Source organism: Cynocephalus volans, chromosome 10, assembly GCF_027409185.1.
Source record: "Cynocephalus volans isolate mCynVol1 chromosome 10, mCynVol1.pri, whole genome shotgun sequence".
In the NCBI taxonomy this organism is placed as follows: Eukaryota; Metazoa; Chordata; class Mammalia; order Dermoptera; family Cynocephalidae; genus Cynocephalus; species Cynocephalus volans.
In genome coordinates this window covers 26,374,733-26,396,599 of record NC_084469.1, presented here as the reverse complement: position 1 = coordinate 26,396,599, position 21,867 = coordinate 26,374,733, and the positions used below count along the sequence as shown (strand labels likewise).

General features: G+C 52.6%; 1 protein-coding gene across 1 annotated transcript in view; it reads left to right on the top strand.

Moving 5' to 3' along the window:
• MYO18A (myosin XVIIIA) overlaps window positions 1-21,867 on the top strand; it is a 94,485-nt gene that overhangs the window by 19,952 nt on the left and 52,666 nt on the right. The window contains exons 2-7 of the mRNA XM_063109250.1: window positions 19,313-19,400; window positions 19,611-19,717; window positions 19,847-20,023; window positions 20,380-20,593; window positions 20,873-21,015; window positions 21,685-21,785. Of these exons, the coding sequence (XP_062965320.1) occupies window positions 19,313-19,400; window positions 19,611-19,717; window positions 19,847-20,023; window positions 20,380-20,593; window positions 20,873-21,015; window positions 21,685-21,785 (830 nt within the window). The remainder of the gene's footprint in view (window positions 1-19,312; window positions 19,401-19,610; window positions 19,718-19,846; window positions 20,024-20,379; window positions 20,594-20,872; window positions 21,016-21,684; window positions 21,786-21,867) is intronic.

Sequence of the window (21,867 nt, the reverse complement as noted above, 5' to 3'; positions counted from 1 at the left end):
ACAGCAGATATATGGCCACAAAGGGTGTCTGGCCTTCCTAATGTAGGCATATTCAAGGCTTCGGGTTGGCCACAGAGCCTAGGAGGGGCTGATGCCCTTTGGGACAGGCTTGGGGCATTGGCGGGGCAGAAGCCAGGCTGCTGTAGCCAGCTTGTAGCCGGGAGTCATCACAATGGGGACATCATGCCCTTCAGCACAAGATAGAGTGGACGTGGATTGGGATCAAGAGGGGAAGTTCCGAGTTTGAGATCTTTGAGTTCAGAGCATTTTACTTAAGAAAATAGAATATATAAAATGTTTATTATTTTATGATGATAAATAGTAGTAAAATTTAGAAAACTACTTAAAATAGAAAGTATTTTGTCCCTTAAAAGGGGGGTAGACTTCAGTTACCTGGAAGTTTTGCTTATGACACCTCTTTTTTTTTTTTTTTTCCTCCCCCTAGTGATCATAGATAGATAATAATAGTTAAAACTTATTGAAAACTAATGTGCTGGACATTGTTCTTAGAGATTTGTACATACTAATTCTTTTAACCCCTAAAATAACCGTATGTGGCAGGTACTATTTATTTTCCCCATTTTACAGAGGAAGAAATTGAAGCACAGAGAGGTTAAGTTGTATAGTTTTCTAGGTGGAAGGGCCAAGATTGAGCCAGGTAGTCGGGCTCTGAGGTCTCACCCTTAACCATGCTACACTAGGAATAATCCCTTTCAAGCAGTGGTTCTCAGACTTTAATGTACATCAGAATCACCAGGAAACCTGGTTAAAACATAGAGGCTGGGTCCCATATCCAGAATTCTTGATTCGGTAGGGTAGGGCCCTAGAATTTGCATTTCTTTTTCTTTTTCTTTTTTTTTTTTTTTGTCTTTTTGTGACCGGTAAGGGGATCGCAACCCTTGGTGTGGTGTCCCCACACCACGCTCAGCCAGTGAGTGCACCGGCCATTCCTATATAGGATCCGAACCCACGGGCGGGAGGGCCGCTGCGCTCCTGCGCTCCCAAGCGCTGCACTCTCCCGAGTGCGCAACGGGCCGGGGCCTGCCCTAGAATTTGCATTTCTAGGGCCGAGCCCGTGGCGCACTTGGTAGAGTGCTGCGCTGGCAGCGCGGCGACGCTCCCACCTGCGGGTTCGGATCCTATATAGGACTGACCGGTGCACTCACTGGCTGAGTGCCGGTCACGAAAAAACGACAAAAAAAAAAAAAAAAGAATTTGCATTTCTAACAAGTCTCTAGGGGATGCTGATCACCTGAGAACCAGAGCCTTTTCATATATGTTCCATACCAGTATGGGTACCATACTACCTGGATAAAACTTATAATAGCTATAATCCTTATTTTACAGATGAGGGAAATTTAAGTCACCTGCCCATGGTCACACAGCTAAGCCATTCATTCATTTTCTTAACAAATGAGCATTTTAGTGTTAGGCCCTATGCTATTTTTAGAGTCCAGCAGTTCTCAGCCTTGGTTGTACGTAAGAATCAGCTGGGGAGCTTTTAAAAATCCCAGTGCCCAGGCCTCCCTCCCAGACCAATTAAATCAGAAACTGGGAGAGAAGAGGTGGGATCCAAGCATCAGTATTTTTAAAGTCCCCCAGGGGATTTCAGTGACTAGTTGAGGTTGGCACCATTGTGCTAAGAAGGCACTGGGGATGCACATGCCCCAGAAGGCCAGATGATCTCCCCAGGAAGACATACCATTCCATAGAAAGCGGAGACACAAGCACCATATCTTAATAGCCGTGTGTGTGACTGTGTCACTATGTGACTTGTACAGTGTGTGATAGGTAGGAGACAGAGCTGCATTTTGGTCCTCTCGGACAGTGCTCACCAATCTTTCATAGAAGGTGATACTATTTACAGGACCTATTGGCTCTTAGAACTGGCCAGGGACGACAAGCCTGGGGTCTCTGCCAGCCTGGTTAGGAGGTAGCTCTGCTCTGGGGCTTCTTCGCACCCCCCTACCTTCACCCCCTTTTTTTTCTGGAGAGGAAGAGGTAAGCAAGGAGGGTTTCCTTTTCTTTGCAGAACCCAAAGCTTCTGAGACTTGCAGATTCTGTCTCTTGGCTCCTTCCCATCCTGCTCCCAGCTCCCATTTCAGCCTTTGTGGGTGGGAGAAGGGAGTGGTCCCTAGCCCTGGTTTGGGCATCCTGTGTGCTGTCTGGAGAGCCGGGCCACTATTTCTCTTCATTAGAAACATGGCTTTTCACTGCCAGCCGTTGCTCATTGTCCAGACACCCACAATTCCTCCATCTGCAGGGCTAAGGCCCACCCACTACACCCCAATTATCCCACCCTCTTCTGTGCCTGTGCAGTCACTGGCTTATGGCGGGGTGGGGGAGAGGGATGGATATATAGAGACTGCAATCAATTCTCTGCATGTCCCTGGTGTATTTATTGCAATGAGGCAGTAACAGAGCACGTCAGACTGATTGTGTGGCTCCTGCTGGACTTTACACGACCACTGTGTGGCTGCTGTTTGGGCACAGTGTGCAGTGGGCCCTGTGTGTTGTATTGGATGTGACGTTAGTGGCTGTCCTGGTCTATGCCGCAGTAATTAGATGGCTGGGGTAGGCCTATGATTTGTGTGTTCTTAAGAACACTGTGCTGCGAGTGAGTGTTCATGTGTGCTGGTGTGTGTGTGTGTGTGTGTGTGTGTGTGTGTGTGTGTGTGTGTGTACATGAACACACATGTGCTTGTCTCGATATTGGCCTGTGGGGCCGGGGGCTGCAGGTCTCAAATTCCTCTGCTATTTTTAGGGATCATATCAGCTCAGCTGTCGGGCAGCTTGGGTGTGTGTCAGTAGGAAAGCCCCGCCCTCCCTGTCCCTTGCCCCTAACTCTCCAACACTGCCTGCCCCCCACCCCATGCCTTTACTCTGAGAGCCTTCTCCTTCCCATCCACACACAGGCAGTGCTACCCTCTCCCTCCAGCATACCTGGTACCCGCAGTCCTCCAGGGCACTCGTTGTCTCGACTGGCTCCGGCCTGGGTTGGGCAGCTCAGGACGGGAGGGGCCTGGGGAGAGGGAGGGGAACAGGGGCGGGGCTGCAGCCAGTGCTATTTTGAGCTGCTAACAGCAGAGCATCGGAGAGGCGACTCCTTGCTCTGGGCTGCTCCAGGCCAGGCCATGCGGGTGAGTGTCCCTCTGACCCCCCACCCCAGAAATGTCCCAGGTCCTCCTGCTGTTTCCTCATTTAAGAAAGGAAGGGTCTTTTTGTTATTTCCCCAGATGTGGCGGAAGTAAGTGGGGAGGGAGAGGGGGGCTACCTTGGGGCTCCTCTCGGAGCCTCTTGGTAGGAAGGGAATTACCCACCCCTCAGCCCTAAAACTCCTCAGAAGCAAGGGACAGGATCTAGCCTGACTCATGACTTCGGGAGCTTTGGGGGAAGAGCTGTCTTCTAAACCTCAGTGTCCTGGGACTGCATCCACATCCCACAGACTATGACACGCCTTCCCCACAAACCGTTAGTGCTTTGGGGCCTTCATTCCTTAGAATGTAATTTTATTGCAAAGCCTGGGAACCCAAACACCCCCAGACCTTTGGGAATGTTGTCCCCTGCTTAGTGGTGCTGGTATAGCCCCCTACCTCCTCTTCCTCCTGGCTAGCCAGGAGAAAGGGACTTGAGAGCCAATAGTCCTTGGAGTTATCAGGGATTCCCCTTCTCACTGTCCCCAAGGGTAGACTTGGCATGACCTCCTTCATTTCTGTGCATAGGACGCTTGGAAGGGTCACAGATGGCATTCTGGGGATGCTCTGACTGTTTGTAAGTCTCTTTTTTAGCAGAGATTATTCCAAAGTAGTAAGTTCCTTAAAAAAGCAAGTGAGGAGAGACATAGCTGCCTCCCAACCTGTTCCATTCCCCCTACTGGCCCCCTCCAGCCACCAAGGGTAAGGTTTACAGATGTGTCAGCAGTTGGCAGAGTGTGTGGGCTGGCCTGGTGAGGAGGTGTATCAAGAGCTTGAGATGTGCCCGTGAGCATTTGTATCTCTCTGTGCCTGGGGACTGCCCCACCCGAGCCCCAGAGCTGGCACCAATGTCGAGGTGTGTGGGGGCAGGGTGGGGGTGGGGCTAGAGAGAGCTTCTCTTCCTGAGAGGAGATGCTTCCTAGTCTAGATTACTTCCCACCTCACCCTAGGCCACCAGCACCAGGTCACAGATTTGGGACCATGCACAGTGATGGCCAGGCAGATGGTAAACTGCCCTGCAGAAGGGCAGTGAGTATCCCCAGGGAAGGGAGGCCTCCAGTGGTTTCGGCTGTTGGAGGAGGAAAGCCAGGCCCTTCTGCAACTGCAGTGGCTGCAGGAAGCCGTTCCAGTGCACCTGCTTCCTCCTGGCTGGCCGGTAGTGATGTCAGGCGCAAGAGCTCGGCTGCTTTCTGTTCCGCCTTGGGACGGGGGAGGACTCTGGCTGGGTGCTGGACGCATAGGGTGTCCCTGCCAAGCTCTTCTCCCCCTCCTCCTCTGGCTGGCAATGTGGCCTTCAGTTCACTCCCCGCAGAGCTCCCCTTCCTCTCAAGCAGCTCTGTGTGAAGCATATTCAGGTCATGGGTAGAGTGGCAGGTCATCTGTGGAAACCCCTGCTTTCTACCCAAGTTGTTGTTCTGTCAGCTGATGTCATGGAAGGACAGCAGTGCAGGTGAACCAAGGGAGGTGGGGGGCAGGGTTCCCTCCATCCCTTACTGTGAGCCTGGGAGGCTCTTACCAGAGGACATATGTGGCTGTGAGTCCCAGATCTGCCACTTGCTCCTGTAAGGCCTTAGCAAGTCACTTGACCTGAGCCTCTTTCTGCTCATTTGTAAAGTAGGAAACCTACTTGTATCTATTTCAGAGGAATGTTGTGAGGATCAAACGAGAGGATGCACAGTGCCTGGCATGTAGTAAATGCTCAGTAAAGATGAACTGTTATTACTATTATTTCTTCCCTTCTCCTTCACCCCCACCCCCACCCCATTTCTTAGATAAGTTGGTGCAGGGTTGGGACTGTCAGGGAGAGAGTCTCCTGAGAGCTCCCTCTGTGCCTAAGAATGGGAAAGGAGAGAGAGGAGAGGACAATGCCATATCTCCATCTCCTCAGAATGAGAAGTCTGGGGTGCCCACAAACGCTGGCAGTGGGGCAAAGGCTGGGAAGTTACCTTGGCCCCAGGTGATGTCTGGGCTTCCTCTAGGCACTCTCTCAGGGTTACCTGCTGTTCTTGGAGGCTTGCAGTGTGTAGGGGCCTGGCATGGATACTTGGACCTCTATGCGTTTGTCCAGGCCATGCATTCCAGGACTAAAGGGCTGCCTGGTGAGGGGAGCTGTTCTCCTGCGGGCACAGGAGAACAATTCCACCCTGTGAGGGACCACAAGGATGGTAAGTTAAGGGAGGGTGGTCCCTGCTGGCCCTGCCTCTGAGTGTCAGAAGCCTCCTGGCACTGAGGGTAGGTGGTCTTTCAGTACATTTCTTGGATTTCTCCTTTTTGAAAATAAATGCTTCTAGTTAGTATCTCCTTTGCTTTTTCTTTTTTATTGACTCTTTAGCCATCTTTATAATAAAAATAAGCAGTAAGTAACAAATATATAAAATAAATACCAAGTTTGTCTATTGTGTCTGATTCACACAAGTTACAAGATTATTAGAATTGCTGCATACTATTTAGGTTCTAGTTTTTTTGACTGATGTTATTTTATGTGGAGTTTTCTTTTTTTTTTTTTAAAAAAAAGATGACTGGTAAGGGGATCTCAACCCTTGGCTTGGTGTTGTCAGCATCACGCTCAGCCAGTGAGCTAACCGGCCATCCCTATATAGGATCCAAACCTGTGGCCTTGGTGTTATCAGCACCGCACTCTACCGAGTGAGCCACAGGCCAGCCTTATGTGGAGTTTTCTATATCATTACATTGTCCACATATTTGTCAATTTAAATGGCAATATAACAACGTGTTGTACTGAAGCACCATAATTTACCTAACTGTTCCCTAATTCTAGTCATTTGGATTTCCTCCAATTTGGAGATGTTATCTAGAGTGCATCTATAAAAATTTTTGCATGGGTTCCTGGGTTTTCTCTTTCTATTTCTCTCTTTAAGTCAGCTTATTGAACCTACATTCTTAAAGATGGGATGGCTAGGCCAAAGGACAACAATTTTGTGGCTTTTGTTGTTCCACAAAGAGCTACTAAGCAATTTCAAAGTGTCCCTGCCCCGCCACCCAAACCCATGGCACTGAGTTTACTATCTATTTATTGTTGCTAAATTTAGAGACTGTATCTCCCTTGTTTGTACCACATCCCTGAGAATCAGGATAGCCAAGCACTATTATTCTCCATAGTTTACAGTTGGGGGAAGAGACCAGATGGGAATAAAAGGTTTGTGCAAAGAACCCTGTTCCAGCGCTGTCATGCAGCAAACCTTTATTAACTGCCTATAGTAATGATGGGCAAGATAGAGTCCTGCCTGGAAATCACAGTCTGGGGAATGACGTAGATACGCAGCTCACCAAGACCCATCCTGGTTGTGAATCCCAGCTCTGCCACTTACTAGTTGTGGGGCTTTCAGCAACTTAGCTTCTCTGTTTCCTTATCTAGAAAGTAGGTACTTGTGGGGATTAAATGAGGAGACAAGTATGAAGTGCCTACCCCTGAGTCTGGCTCATAGTGTGGGTTTCTCTTCCCTTCCCTCAAGGGAAGAGGCCAGAAGTCCACAGAGGGAGAGAGTAGCAGCATCATGGTGGGGCTCCCTTTGAAAGTCCAGAAACTCAAGTTGGAAAAGCTGAACACTAGTAAACACTACACCATCAATCCGTGCTTTGGCTTAACCCAAATCTGCTGAAACTCAACGCTGATGAAGTATGTCAACCAGATTTGGCTACTAAGGATGACTCAGCCCCTTCGATGTCTGCCTAATGTGCCAGAAAAGGTGGGCCACTAAGGAAGCAGTACAGGCTTTGGAGTCAGACCAACTCGGGTTCAAATCCAAGTTCCACCACTTAATTTCTTTCTGGGACTTTTCAGTAAAATGGGAATGATAATAATTCCCATGTCATGAGCTTTTTGTAAGATTTATGTTAGAAAATATATGTTAAATACTTTGCACAGGGCCATCTCATTGTAGGCATTCCAAATTCAGTAATCAATGTTGTTAGAAATGGCTGAAATCTCTAAAGAGAGATCAGGACGGTGAAGAGAGGCCTCGGCTCCGAGCACTCTTGCTCCATAGCGCCATTAATTCCCAGCTCTGGGGGTGATTCTAGCAGAGATGCTGTTACCGTCGTTGGGGCCTGAGTTCCTTACCTGTTCTGTATTGGATAAAGATAGTTTGCTCTTAATCCTAAGAAAATCTTAGTTAAAATCCAGTGTTAAGGTAGAGAGAAAAATATCCAGGCAATTCTGCACAAAAGCCGCAGAGACAGTTTCCTCTGGGGAGGACCTCACATTTGTGTTCAGAGTGTGCTTTGTGTTCAGGAACAGCTGATGCAAAGGAACAGGCCCGGGTGTAAATGGCCTGGTGTCCTCACAGCTTGGGCCGGATGGGACTTCCCTGGACAAGCAGGAAAACTTGAACAAGAGATCCAGAAGCAAAGGCGTTCGTTAATGAAACAAACAAACGGGCTGGCTGATTAGCTAGTTGGTTAGAACTTGTCGTTGATCCCCTTATGGGCCAGCTGCAAAAAAAACGAACCAATAAAAAACAAACAAAAGTCTCTAGCATATTAACTGAGTAATAAAACAGAAGTCAACAAAGCAAATTAAAAATAATTATTTGAAAACAAAAATTCTCTAGTTTTTAGCTACGGATTTATTATAAGCAGTTATAAGAATGAACCAGTTCTTAAACTCCACTGAATTGAACTGATTCTTTGGATGAAGCCTCTCCCTGGGCTGAGGCAGATTCTGACTGTTGATTTTCAGGAGGGCAACCTCTGGTTTCTAACCTCAGGTGGGACAGCTTTACAGTTCTCCAGGCTTCTTGCCCCTGGCAGGAAATTGTGTGTTGCAGGTGGAAGGCAAAGTTGCTGGGGCCTGTGGCGCACTCGGTAGAGTGCTGTGCTGGGAGCGCGGCGACGCTCCCGCCGCGGGTTCGGATCCTATATAGGAATGACCGGTGCACTCACTGGCTGAGTGCCGGTCACGAAAAAACGACAAAAAAAAAAAAGTTGCTGGGGTTCTGGAGCTTATTTAGACTAGTCCAGCCCCTATTTCCACAGAAAGGCTCAGAGAGGTGAAGTGGCTTATTGAAGGGCACACAGCTTCCAAGTGTAGGAAGTTCTATGTTCTGTACCCACCTTACCTTCACATTCTTCTACTATTTTATTCCTTACACCTTCTATGATCTTTTGAGTTTTGTAATCCTTTCTCCACCACTCCATCCCTCCTTTCCCCTTGTTGCCTACAGCGTTTGTTCTGGCAGGTCCTGGCCTTTAGGAAGACTCCGAATCCCTGAGAGACCCTGCCCCCCATTTCTTCCCTGACCTGGGGTGCAGGCTACCTTCGGTGCCATGGCCTTTTCATCAAGGTTTGCCTTCTGGGAGCAAAAGGAAAGTTGAATTTCAAACTCATTATGTTTTCCCCATGTGCTTGGCATGATGTGTCTGCAGGCAGGAGAATGGCTTAGGGGAGAGGGAGCTTTGGACACTAGAGGTGGATTGGGGCATGTGGGTGTATTTGGGGATGGGGGAAGAGAAGGACCAGGGTGCAGTGAACTCACTTCTGCCTTGATGGGCTCCTGCGCTGAGTCATGCTCCTCCCCTGAGTGCCACCTCTGGTAAGCTGAGCGCCTTTTGTCCCCCTGGTGTCCCTCCAAGTTAACCCCACCACACCCTTCCCGCTGCCCTGCTGCTCTGACCCACCCCTGGGAATGGGGCTGCAGTGGAAGGACTGCTAGGAATGGCTTTGGCTCTGAGGTGTCTGGAACTGGGTCTCCCCAAGTCTGGGGGCTGTAGTGGGTAGGAGGAGAAGGGGCCAAAGGTGGAGAGTCAGGCCAGTTGGTGGCCTGGGTCCAGAGAGTGATTCAGGCTGCAGACCTGAGCATGCCTTTGTGTGTGTACACAGTCCCCAGCTGGGCAATGACCTACAACAGCCTGAGCGCTGCGGGTGGGGGAGGGGGCAGTGAGTCAGCCTAAGGCTAAATACAGAGCTGAGCTCAGAGTATCCCAGACACTTTGGGGGGCAACAAGTGTTTTCCCTAATGCCTCACCTTGGGCCAGATATTTGAAGTCCCAAACGAGCCACTGGAGAGAGGACAGATTTGGAGCTGGTGAAGGACACAGAGTGGACTTGGAATCTGGGCCATCCCCGAGCCCGAGATAATACACTGCGTGCAGTAATGAGTGTGTCTGTGTGATTTGCAAACACTTGCTGTCCCTCTAACCTATATGCTTGGGAGCTAATGCATGGTGTGATCCCCGGGGGCAGGGCTGGGTGAGTGGTGGTCCTAGGTGGGGGCAGCAGGTACAGACTTAGATTCTACCACTCTTCTTTGTTCCCTCTCCACCAACCCCATCCCTCCCTTTCTCTGCTCCAATACCAGTTTCTAAAGTAGTAGGGTCCACTCTGAGGAATATTTGCCATTTTCCCTCTGTCCATGGCAATGTGAACTAACTTTGAAACTTGAGCCCATTGAAAATTGCTCGATGGACAAGATGTAGCTTTAAATCTGCAGAAGCCGGGCACGCTGGCCAATGTCCTCAAGTGGATAAAGTAAATGATTCTAGATATTTCTAAGGATCTTTTCCATTAGGAATCATGAACTTCTTCCCGTGTTCCTACCCCCATCACGCTGGGAAACAAAGCCATGCTGAAGATGGGATGGGGTTGGTAACAGGCCTGTCTTTTCTCTGTAATCCTGGGGGACTGGGGAAAGAAGATAAATTAAATCCACTAGAGTGCCTGAGCTTTTGGAGGGAGAGATGCTAGGGAGGGGTGAGAGAAGGCTCTCTCAAACTTGAGTCCTGGCCCCTCTCTCAAACTGAGGCCTGGCCCTACTCTGAGCCAGTCTCTGGACTGAAAGAACTTCAGATCTTCTGCAGACACATTCTAGTGTCTGTTGTTTCCTGCTGACTCTGCTCCTCCCCTCTGACTCAGGCCAGCCGGTTCCTGGCCTCTAACACAAACCCCTGGCCAAAGAACCCAGAGCTCAGGCATCTTTCCTTCCTCCACACACCGCCCCTAAAGTTGGGGTTCCCTCCCTCAGCTGCATGGTTGGCAGTTTTGTGGGTCTGAGGTTGGGAAAATATCCTACCTCCTGAATCCCTGCCTCTGCTTCACTTCCTGCCTCCAGCCCAAGCTCAGCTGTCTGTCTGGGAGGGCACTCAGGCTCTGAGTTAGGGGGAAATTGTACAGAACCAGAGTGGGAATGACTCTTGCAGTTAACATGACTTGAATTAGCTGGATCTTTGTACCCACCATGTAATCAAGGCCACAAAGTCGCTGCGGGTTGACCTCTTTAGACAGTCCAAGTGGGCAGAGTGGCTGGTTACTGAGGGCAAGGGTGTTTGGTTTTCACCCCCACAGAGACTCTTCATATTCTTGAAGTCGTCACTGGACAGTTTTGATCCCTGGGTAGAATATCTCTTGCCCAGATCCCCTAGCCTCAGTATTCCTGAAGACTCAGGAGCTCTGCCTCTTAGGCAAAGAGAGGCCCCTTGAATGTTTTTTTCCTGTGCTTTTAGTGCTGGGTCTCCCAGCCCTGACATGCCAGTGACTTCTTTGTCTTCTCCCTCAGGTTAAAGAGGAGGACAAAATTCTGCCAAAGCCTGGCCCTCCTGGCAAGGAGGAAGGGGCTGTAAGTGCTTCTCTGAGACCGCTGTGTGTGGGGGTGGGGGGTTAGGGGGGTGGGGGGGGTTGGGCTTTCCCTGTACCCATCAGCCCTAGACTAGCCTTTGAGGCAATTCCATGGAGTAGGCAGGGACTGCAGGGGGGCCCCTGCTTGTGTGGCACGGCCGGATGGAGTGCCTATAAAGGGGCAGAAAGTGCAGCGTGTGTGATACCAGCCTGGGTTGTGTAAAAGAGATGGGAAAGCCAATGGGATTTGGGGACCTCCCCTAACCTCATCCTCCAGCCCCTTTTAGTTGCCTACATATTGTTCTGGTTTCCTGAACCCTTTGGAGGTGGAGAGGACTAGGTGGACAAACTCTTAGGTCGGGGAGCACAGAATGAGAGCTCAGCTGTTGGACTCTTCAGCCCGCTCTGGATGGCACAAGACAAGGGTGCAGAGGAATTTCATGGCAGCTGCTGCTGTCTCTTCAAAGGCCTTGTCAGCTGCTTGGTGCTGGTAGCCTGGAGGCAGGCTTTAGCTGCCCAGTGCCCCTTGCCCCAACTGCCTTGGGTTAGAGACCCTGAATAAAGCTGGACTCTTTTAAGATGAGAGAAGAGAGACAGTTCCCGAATAGCCAATCTAGAGATGTGTAGAGAGAGGGCTGCTGTCAGCACAGGGGCGGGAGTGCCCAGGGCTCTGGGGCAGAGCTGGATCACAAACAGATCCATACATCATTACACCCCAGATGGTGCCTGTCCCAGCTCCCCCCACTTCCTTAGAAGATTTGATGAGGCATTGTGGCTTCCACCTGGTCTGTAAACAATCTTGCAAGACCAGCTCCTGATTTCAAAGGGATGTGTTTGCACTATGTGAGCGAGGGGCCTCAGAATAGCCCAGATTTTTTTTTTTTTTAATTTATTACATGTAAAGTGCTTAGAAGAGTGCCTGGCATGTGGTAGGTACTGTGTAAGTGATAGCAATAGCTATCATCACTATCATTATCATCATCTTCAGTTAGGGGAGATGGGAGAGAATCCAGAAGAGGGAGGGGTAAAGAGTAGGACCCAGCAGCTAGGGCCACTGCCAGCTCTGCAATGCCCTGGCATGCCTCGAGCACTCTTGGCCTAGAGGTTGAGGAAGAGGCTGCTTCAAGTCTTCCCTCTCTCCACCCCTGCAGCAGAGCCACCCTGCAGCTGAGGCTGGCCTAAAGCCCTTAGCTCAGCTCTGCTCACACGGTGGGGCAACCTCTCCATGTGGCCGCCAGAGGCAGTACCTCCCAGGTCTGCCCACTCTGTGAGCATCTTCTTGCATCCAAACAGGCATGGGCAGCTGGACCTTCACTGCCCAGATGGGCTCTGGAATGAAGGTTATTATTTTGGGAAACAAAGACTCAAGCATAGCTCAGTTAGTAACAGAGCACTTCCTGGTCAGCAAGAAGTCCCCACAGGCAATGTGAGTGGTCAGCAAGAAGCCCTTCCCTGCTATGGGCCAGCCTGCCAGTTCCCACGTGTGTGTGTGTGTTGGGAGTGGGCACACCAGGTGGAGTGTGCCAGAATGCACCAGTTGGCTGGGGTGCCCAGAGGCTGAGAGGCTGGCTGAGCCAAAGGCCCTACTGTAGGGCAGAGTGTAGCTGTGTCTGCTTGAATGCTTAACCCTTTGTGGGCTGCCCTGACTCCTTTTCCGCCCATCACCCCAAAAACACGCTGTGGGAGCTAGGAGGTCTCCAAACCCTTGAGAGGCTTGCAGGAGAAAAACTGCAAAGAGACTGGCCAAAAGCAGGCTGAAGTAGATGCTTCCTGGGCCAGTGCTGGGTCTTTGCTGGTCTTGAGAGTGTGGGTGAAGGGTAGACAGCAGCCAACCCAGAGAAGCTGGTGGGGGAGGAGGCTTGGAGTGTCTTGGGGCCGGGAAGAGCTCCCTGACCATTGCTTTCTTCAGGATGGGTAGGCTGTGGGTCTGACTGCCCAGAAAACAAGGTGATAGAAGGACCAGAGACCACAAAGGCAGGAAGCCCAGGAATTAGGCCAGGATTGGTGGTAGGAATTGGCTATTTGACCTCTCTGTGCTCCATCTCTGCTGTGTTTGGGCTGTGAGGGAGAGGGCCCGCCTGGATTGGGGCATGGTTGCCGTCCTGACATAAAGCCAGTAACTCTAAGGCACCTCACAGGCCTCTGGGCACTCTGTGTTGGCATCTCGCAGTACCATGCTAACCTGGTAATAGACAGCAGGTGAGAGCAGTACCTCATTGTGCTTTGTGGGAAAGAAAAGCCAAACTCTTAGATGCAATTGCCCTATCTGGAAAATGGAAAGAAGACTTCCTGGGGTAGCCTCTTGGAGCTAGGTGTTGTTTGGCAGATGAATGGAAAATCTGTTCCAGGCCATGTGGTCACACCCTCTTACTCCCTCTGCATGGGGTGGGCAGGATGCAGGGGCTGATGCTAATGTCTACCTGTATTTATATGACTGTAGCTAGAGGGCAGCTCAAAGGACAGCAGTGGCCCATCTAAGAGTCCTCAGCCTCCCACCAGGCCGATAACCTCAGAGACTTCCCAGAGAGCCAAGAGCCCTGCACCTACACTCACCATGAATGGCCTGGGGACTGCCTCAGCAGAAGGCACTAGTGAGGAGGCCCAGGGCCTGTCCCGGAAGAGGGTGGCAAATGCAGTGCGGAAGGTGGTGAGCAAGGTACTGCCTGGCGAGGAGCTTGGGAGTGCCAAGGAGCCTCCGGGCAGAGGGGTCAAGTCCCCTGAACACCTAGCTCGAAGCAAGAGGGGAGAAAAGGCAGCCTCTTGTCCCAAGCCACCTCCTCCCCCTCCTCCCCCTCCTCCACCTAAGCCTGAAGCAAAGAAGGAGGCAGCCAAAGATGAGCTCTCCATGGGCCTGCGGAGCCTAATGTCTCGGGGCAAGGGCAAGGACCGCAAGCCCCGGGGCAAGCAGTCTCCTGGGAAGGGGGAGAAGCCCTCCAGCCAGGAGCCAGGCTCCTTGGGGAAACCAGGCTCCCCACAGATTGTGGACTCCCCAGAGAAAGCAGGATCCCCAGCCAAGCCTGAAACCCCAGAGAAGCAGCATTCCCCAGCCCCACTGGAGGAGCTGGTGGATCCAAGCTCTACTATCCCGAAGTCGAACCTCACTGGAGAGCAGCAGTCCAAGTCACCAGGCCCCGGATTGCAGCAGGAGGTACCCGAGTGTGTCACTAACTTCTCATGCCCCTCACCACTCTTGCTCGAGGGCCAGACACCCTGGTAGCCAGCTTCCCCAAGCCTCAGTGAGCCCTGCATGAAAGAGGCTGGGCCCAGGGCCATGCACCAATGGCAGGGGCTGCATGGCTTTCCCTAACTGAATGCCAGTACCCGTGGTTGCCTGGGCTCTGGCCCAGCGGCTGGGATGGGAGCTGCTAACAGCCATGCTTGGCTTGCCATGGGAATCAGGGCCTGCTCCCCAGCTACACTGTGCCAGCTTGAGGCCCCAGATCCCAGGCTGAGGATCAGGGTCTTAGAAAATCTGTGCTGGGTAGAAAGACAGTGTTTTCTCAAGTCAGGTGGCCTGGGTTCACATCTACAGCCACTCGCCCCTGTGGGACCTCAGCAATGTGTGTCCCACAGCTGAGCCTTTATCTGTCCAGTGGGGATGATACAGGTCCACAATCCCTCCTCTGAAGCCTGTGGGGCTAGAAGTATTTTGGAAATTAGCAATTTTTGTATTTTAGAATGTGATAGAGTATACATAATGAGCAACCCATAACAAACACATTAATATTTCCAAAACAAAATCTATGAATATTCATACTGTGGGGATATAGAGGATAAACAGTCAGGTTTTGCTACCAAAATGATTAAGAAAAATCCTTTGTTTGGGGGACTTTTGGGATTTTGGAATTTCAACTGAGGTAATGCTTGCTTTGAAGGGTTGCTGTGAAGCTTAGAAATGATGCAGGTAATGCTCCAAGCCCTGCCCCTGCAATGGCAGGAGCTCCATAAATGGTAGTGCTGGTAGTGATATTAACAGTCGTCATTAAGACCATCACTGCCATCACTACCTTCTTTGGGCATGATCAGCATGTCACTTCTGGCAGCAGGACTCTTGAGGAACCCTATGCCTGAGTGAGAGATGGGCACAGCGGGCCCTTTTGGATCTGGTGACTACCCTGTCTTTCCAGAAAGTGCCGTTTGGGTGGGGCAGGAGGCTGAGAAGCCAGGGAGAGGGCCAAGGACGGTCAGTCCAGTCCCCTCCCCTTGGAAGGTGATGTTTGTGTGGTTGGTCCTTGAGTTGGGGACAGTTCTCTTCAAGCTTCCCCATTTTGTGGACCCAGCTGAGGCCTCATGGGGTGCTGGGGGAGATAGAGTTCAAGTTCTGCCACTGCTTCCCTGTGCTCGCCTGGCTAGAAGGAGAGGGATGCCAAGGACATAGCCTGAGGGTCCCTGAGGCCCTCCCTGACTGCTACCTCCTGGTACCTGTGTTCCTAGAACCTGTCTTGCTCCCCACTCTTCCTGGCTGTTGCAGCGGCACTTAAAGAAAAGCCAGCTGCAGCTTTCCCTACCCCTCCTTGCCCACTCTGAATCAGGGAAGCGACCATTCCTGGCACACAGGGAGGAGTTGTGAGGGGCATTTTGGCCTGACAGACAGGGCATGAGCTGAACTGTCAGTCCCTCAGGGGAACCTACAAGTGGCCAGGGGTGTCTTGTGCCAATTCCTGGGCTGGCCGCCCTCCCCCCGTGGTCCCCTCTCCCTCCTCCTCTCACTAGGGTAGAGTTGGGAACTGAGACATGCCCTGACCTGGAGTTCAACCACATGTCACCTGGACCTGGGGCAGGGGCCAGAAGGGTGAGTAGGAAAACAGGGCCATTCAGTGCTCAAGATAGTTAGGACAGCAAGAAGCAATAACCACAGAATTCCCAGGCATCTGTCCTTTCTTTTTCATCTGATAGTTTAAAAACTCAAATAGGCGCCTGGCTTGTCTCCCTGACCCTACTCCACTTCCCATTGGGTCCCTGGGCTTCCCTGGGCTGTGAGCTTCGCAGGCTGTGCGTCAGTGTTCCCCAGACCGGACTAATAGTGGCTCAACCTTTAGGCAGGAGCTGCCCTCGAGGTCCAGCTGACCCCTGTGGAGGAGGCTCACCAGCGGCTTGAGAGGATCTTCACAGCTTCTGTAATGTCACATCTCGTGTCTGTGTGGAGGAGCGCTGATGGGGGAAGGGTGGCTCCATGGTGGCTGTGGGCCCTCACACTGGCTTCCCACTTGAAGAAATGAGAGAGAGCTCTGGGGAAGGTGTTCCTCCAGAGCCTGGAGCCCTGTACACATGGGAGGGGCCACACCCAGCTGGGGACCTAGTCTTCTCTGGCCCCGTTCTCCTGCCTTGAGGACATGTCTTGGTGCCAGAGCCTGGTGGGTGGCAGGGCAGGGAGCTAATGCTCCCCATTTCTGATGCTCTGATTCTCCAGCCCCAGGTGGGGCCTATGAACTCCTTGCCTATTTCTAACAGGTATGTCCAAGGCTTAGCTGACTCTCCTTCCTCCCCAGAAAGGCCTTTGAGGGCTTTAATAACCAGACAGAGACAGAGAGGCCAAGGCTGGCCACAGTGTCTGCCCATAGTCCTTGGCTCTTGGGCAGTTGGCAGGTAGCCCCCAGGTTGGACCTGGATGGGGGATGCCTCCGCTTGCCGCAGGGTCAGTGTGCCCACCTGGGAGTGGTGGGAGTGGTGCAGGGGTGCAATGGGGGGTTGAGGAAGGGGTCCTAAACTTGGGGCTGCTGGTGGCCTTGTTCTATAAGAGATGCAGCAGTGACAGCTCTGAAAGGCAGCCAGCCATTGGCATAGGGAACGGCACCCTTGGGCATGTGTTTAGAGGCAAGGCACAGCTCTGTGCTGGTGTCTAGTGTGCACTGGGGGAGCTAAGCTGAGAAATGCCTGGTAGATAAGGCAGCAGGCTCCCAGGGGGCCCAGGTCCCAAGTGTGGTGAGGTGGCCTGGAGTCTAATTCAGAATGGACTAGATGACCAGCCCAGGAGAGACTGTGGCCAGAGGCAGAGTGGTAGACTCCTGCCCAGGCCACAGGGAACGGCTTAGAGAGCATCTCCTCTGAGAAGTCTGATGGTAACAAGCGTCTCTTCACCTTCCTGGTCTGGCCTCTCTTGACTGAGTGCAATTCACCTGCCCAGGCCAGCTCCCTGGTCCTGGTACTAAGCTTTTCCTACCTCAACTCTGCACCATGGGCAGCCAGAGAGTGACAGCCCATGTGGCTCAGAGGTATTTGCTGAAGGGGATGTGCCAATGGTCTGTTGTCTTCACCCCTCTTCTTCTCTCTCTCTTCTTTGCCTGCTGCCGGTAGCTGGACCCTGAGGCCTCCTCTCCTGCCCACAGCCAGGTAGGGTGCTCCTGCCCTACTCAGGAGCCCTCCGCTTCCTCTGGTGACCACCCACCGTCCCTGTCCTGTACCTGGGCTGGCGTCTGTGCTCGGGCCTCATGCTGGAGTGTAAGGCCTCATTCCTCTCCAGGCTCCCACCCTGTGTCTGGGGGACTCCCCTGCAGAGGCAGTGCCAGGAGCTTGAGACGGTGCCGCTCTGTGCGAGGCCCTCAGAGAGCATCTAGACCAAGTGGCACTGTTCAGGTTTGGCCTCTTTGGCACATGGTTCTTGGCCGCTGGAGCCCAAGGGCCTGGTTGAGTTCTAGGTGTTTCATCTCAGCTCACTGTGGGTAGAGAAAGCTTTTGAAAAGCCTGAATCCTGGCCCTCTTTGCAGCCCCAGCCTGTGGATGAGACATTCTCTGTCTCCACCTCCTGGCCAATGTGAGAAACCCATTTTCAGATTAGTTCTAAAGGAGTAAAAGGCCATGAACCTTTGATGTCACTATATTCATCAGTCCCCAATACCTGGCCCATAGAATGTACCCATTCAAGACAAAAGTTTCATCCGTCTTACACAATTTGAAAAAAATAAGACATTGTAATGATTTTTTGTAAAGTTATATTTCTTCAAATGTAAGGAACTAGCCATTTTTAATGTTCTCACTTAACAAGTCAAAGTGTGGAAAGGCCCATAGTGATCACCCTACTTGAAGGATCATTTCACTGGTCCCTGAAACCCAGAGAACTGGGAGCTACTGGTGTAGTGCAGCCCTCTCACTCTATAGCTGCGGAGGGCAGTCAGTGCACAGGGGATTTACCTGAAGCCAGAATCCAACCTGGGAGTAGAACCCAGATCTCCTTTCCTCTCAACTCCAAGAACTGTGACAAAGAACATAGTTCTTTTGGTGGGGGGTTTGGGGGTGCGGCTGGCTGGTAAAGGGATCTGAGCCCTTGACCTTGGTGTTACAAGGCTGCACTCTAACCAAATGCAGAACATACTTCTTATTGTATTTTCTTACCCTTTCTGCATTCCTCACCCAGGGGCTCAGTATCACAAAGCAGTGTCTATGCTGCGGCCTCAGGTCTCGTGAGGAAGGGATACTTAGGGTGGGAGACTCTAGGAGACTAATCGTAGTCTCACAGCTGGGGACCCTTGGGGAGTGTGGGGCAGGACTAGCCTGAGGGCTGGTCCATGCCACTGGGGTGACCATCCCCCACTGGGGGACACTGGATGACCTTGCTTCTGTTTTGCCCACACACAACAAAAGGAGCCTGGTGAGCCATGGGAGCTGGGCTCCCTCCTGTTCTCCCAGATGCTTCAGGTACCATTTCTGCCCAGTCACCTTCTTAGGGAGTACCAGGTTGGACAGCCCCATCCCCTGAAAGTGCCTACGAATCCTTATTTCTGATTGGTGACTACTTGGGGCCTCTGGGGGTTCCCAGCCCCTTTATACCCATTCCTGTGTCCAGCCATGTGTTTCATAGAGCAGTGCTGCCCCCTCCCCCCATATCTGTGGCCATGCTGCCTCACGCCCTTGTGCGGCATTAGCATGCCCACTAGGTCTGTTAACTGCCACCTTCCTAGGAGGGGCCTCTGCTGACTGTGACATGGAGGAGGAGCAGGAAGGCTGACATGTGCACCTGGACTCTGTCCCCCTGCCTGGATAAAAGCATCCCCTGGAGGGAAAGGCCAGGGCTGAGATTAGGGCTCAGGACTCATCCCACCTATCATTCTGTACTACAGAGTCCTAGGTAGGCACTTCTCTGCCCAGCTTGGTGTAGGAGGCCCTACCGTTTGGATGAAGAAGATGAGCAGGAGAGACCCCAGTAGTTGTGGTCCAGGGCTAAGGGGCTTGTGCTCAGGGTACTGATCTTGTAGTCTCGGCAGGGAGGAGGGGACAGCTGAAAGTAGAATGTGCTGATTTGCTTTCCTGGGGCCTGCTCTCTCCCGGGCACATGCTGCTTGTATCCCTGTCTTTCCAGACCCTCAATGCTGGTATGGTCCCTTGCCTCTGTGTCTTTGTCCTAGGGCTCCTCAGGACCACCACCACCTCCTGGCTTCCCCACGCTCTTTCCCTGATACCTCTGATGTCCCTGTGTTCTGTATCTGTATCCAACTGTTCCCTCACCCAGTGACTCATCTTGAAGCCCTTCCCCTCCCTTGGCTCCTCTCTCCTGCTATCCTCGTTGTCTGTCTTCCAGAACAGGGTTTGACTATTCAACCTCTTCCTCTGATAGGCAAAGACAGAAGAGCAGATTGCTGCTGAGGAGGCCTGGTATGAGACAGAGAAGGTGTGGCTGGTCCATAAGGATGGCTTCTCCCTGGGTGAGTCTCGGGAGGGTCAGGCTGCATCTATCTGGACTCTCTGGTCTCAGGACCGGGCCATGGGGCTGCCTTCTGGGTCTGGGGAGGGCTGAGTGGTGAGCAGCGGGAGGCTAGTGATTTGGTGGGGAGGAGCACAGGACCAGGAAGGGCCCACACAGGGTAGTGGTGGTTTCCCAGGCCCGTGTCCAATTGTCCGACCCTGCTCTGCAGCCAGTCAGCTCAAATCAGAGGAGCTGAGCTTGCCTGAGGGGAAGGTGCGTGTGAAACTAGACCACGATGGAGCCATTCTGGATGTGGATGAGGACGACGTAGAGAAGGTTTGCAGGTGGAGGGCGGTGGAGGCTGGTGGAGGGTGCAGGAGGTGGGCTGGGCAGGGCAGGCCTTTCCCCTGGCAGTGGAGACAGGTTCTGCTTCTTCAATGTCCACCTGCCTCTCCTGTCCTGCAGGCGAATGCTCCTTCCTGTGACCGTCTAGAAGATCTGGCCTCGTTGGTATACCTCAATGAGTCGAGCATCCTGCACACACTGCGCCAGCGCTATGGAGCTAGTCTGCTGCACACATATGCTGGCCCCAGCCTGCTTGTCCTCAGCCCCCGTGGGGCCCCCGCTGTGTACTCTGAGAAGGTGCAGTGCCCTCTAGGCTACCATGCCGACCCGTGGACCCATCCACCATGGCCCACCCCACCTTCCCTGGCTCTCTGCCCTTTCCCTTTGGCATCCCACTGGGCTCCTGTCCACTCTCACAGTTGGACTTGGGAAGAGTAGTCATTTCAAGGGATGGGGGACAGAAGGACCTTCCTGCAGCTTTTAATGGAGTCCAGGATTTGGCTAGTACCTGCATTTCCACATGTGGCCTTAGCTTCAGAATCCCTGGACACCTGTAGAGTGAAAATCCAAGAAGAGGTGGACCTTGCAGGCAAGGGTCTGGGTGGGACCAGCTAAGAGCCTACCTCTTCCTGCCATCCTTCTCCTGCCCAAAGGTGATGCACATGTTCAAAGGGTGTCGGCGGGAAGACATGGCACCCCACATTTACGCCATCGCCCAGACTGCATACAGGGCGATGCTAATGAGCCGTCAGGACCAGTCCATCATCCTCCTTGGCAGTAGTGGCAGTGGCAAGACCACCAGTTGCCAGCATCTGGTACAATACCTGGCCACCATCGCAGGCACCAGCGGGAACAAGGTGTTTTCTGGTAAGGCAGGGACAACTGGGAAAACTGAGAATGGGCTGAAGAGAGGGAGGTGGGGAGGGAGGACCCCTCCTAGGTGCCAGCTCTTTTTCTCCCTGGCCTCTCCATCCCCTGAAACCCCACTGTCCCTGGGCAGTTCTCATCTGAGTGGCCCCAAGCCTTCATGCCCTAGGAGAACAGGCATAGGCTGAGCCTCCTGTTCTGCCTGGGCCTCTGGAGTCCAGAGCTTAGGAGTAAGCTGCTGCTGACTTTCCTGATGTCCCCTGTGCCTGTATTCTGCAGTGGAGAAGTGGCAGGCTCTGTACAACCTCCTGGAAGCCTTTGGGAACAGCCCCACCATTATGAATGGCAATGCTACTCGCTTCTCCCAGATCCTCTCCCTGGACTTTGACCAAGCTGGCCAGGTGGCCTCAGCCTCCATTCAGGTGAGGAGCCACTGCCTTGGCTTCAGGCTAGTAGGAGATGGGCTGCCTGAGTTCATGCCCTAGAAATCAGGCACTTCTACGCCTCATTTTTCTGGGATTCTGCCCCAACAAAATGGACCCCAGCACAGGCAGGGTGGGCCTGCACTGCCCGGAGGCCTCACTATTCTGCCCTCCATGCCTCCTGCCCTGGGTGGGGCCCTGCTCTTCTTCCTGCCCAACTCTCTTCTCCCTCCTAACCCTGGAGTTGTCCCCACCCTACTGCTGTGGCCCACTTTCTAAGATCTGCTCAGGGGCTTCTCCCAGACTTATTTCACCCAGGAGAGGACTGGCTTGTCAGTAAAGTAAGGCCCGGGCAAGACTGATTCCCTCCCACGCTAAATGAAATATCTCACCGCAAGCTCCCATCTCTCCAGGAAGCTGGTGCCCGGGGGCTGGGCAGAGCATCAGGGCCCCCTCCAGGAGCCAGACCTGTCCTCTTCCACCTGGCCCTGGTTTCTTCCCCGTTTGACCCCGAGAGGATCTGCCCTCTGGTTGAGCACCTTGGAAATAAGGTGCAGCCGCTTGTTCCCAGGGCCTGGAGGATCATGGGCCTGGCTCCTTCAATTGTGGGGTGGGAGAAGCTTGACCTCGCGCTGCCCCTCTTACTCTCACCTCCATGCTGTGTCACAGACGATGCTGCTAGAGAAGCTGCGTGTGGCTCGACGCCCAGCCAGTGAGGCCACGTTCAATGTCTTCTACTACCTGCTGGCCTGTGGGGATGGCACCCTCAGGTGAGAAGAGACAGAGGGTGCACCGAGGGTGCTCTGGACCCCAGTGCATTGTCTGGGCTCTGGGACCTTGCCCCATGATCAC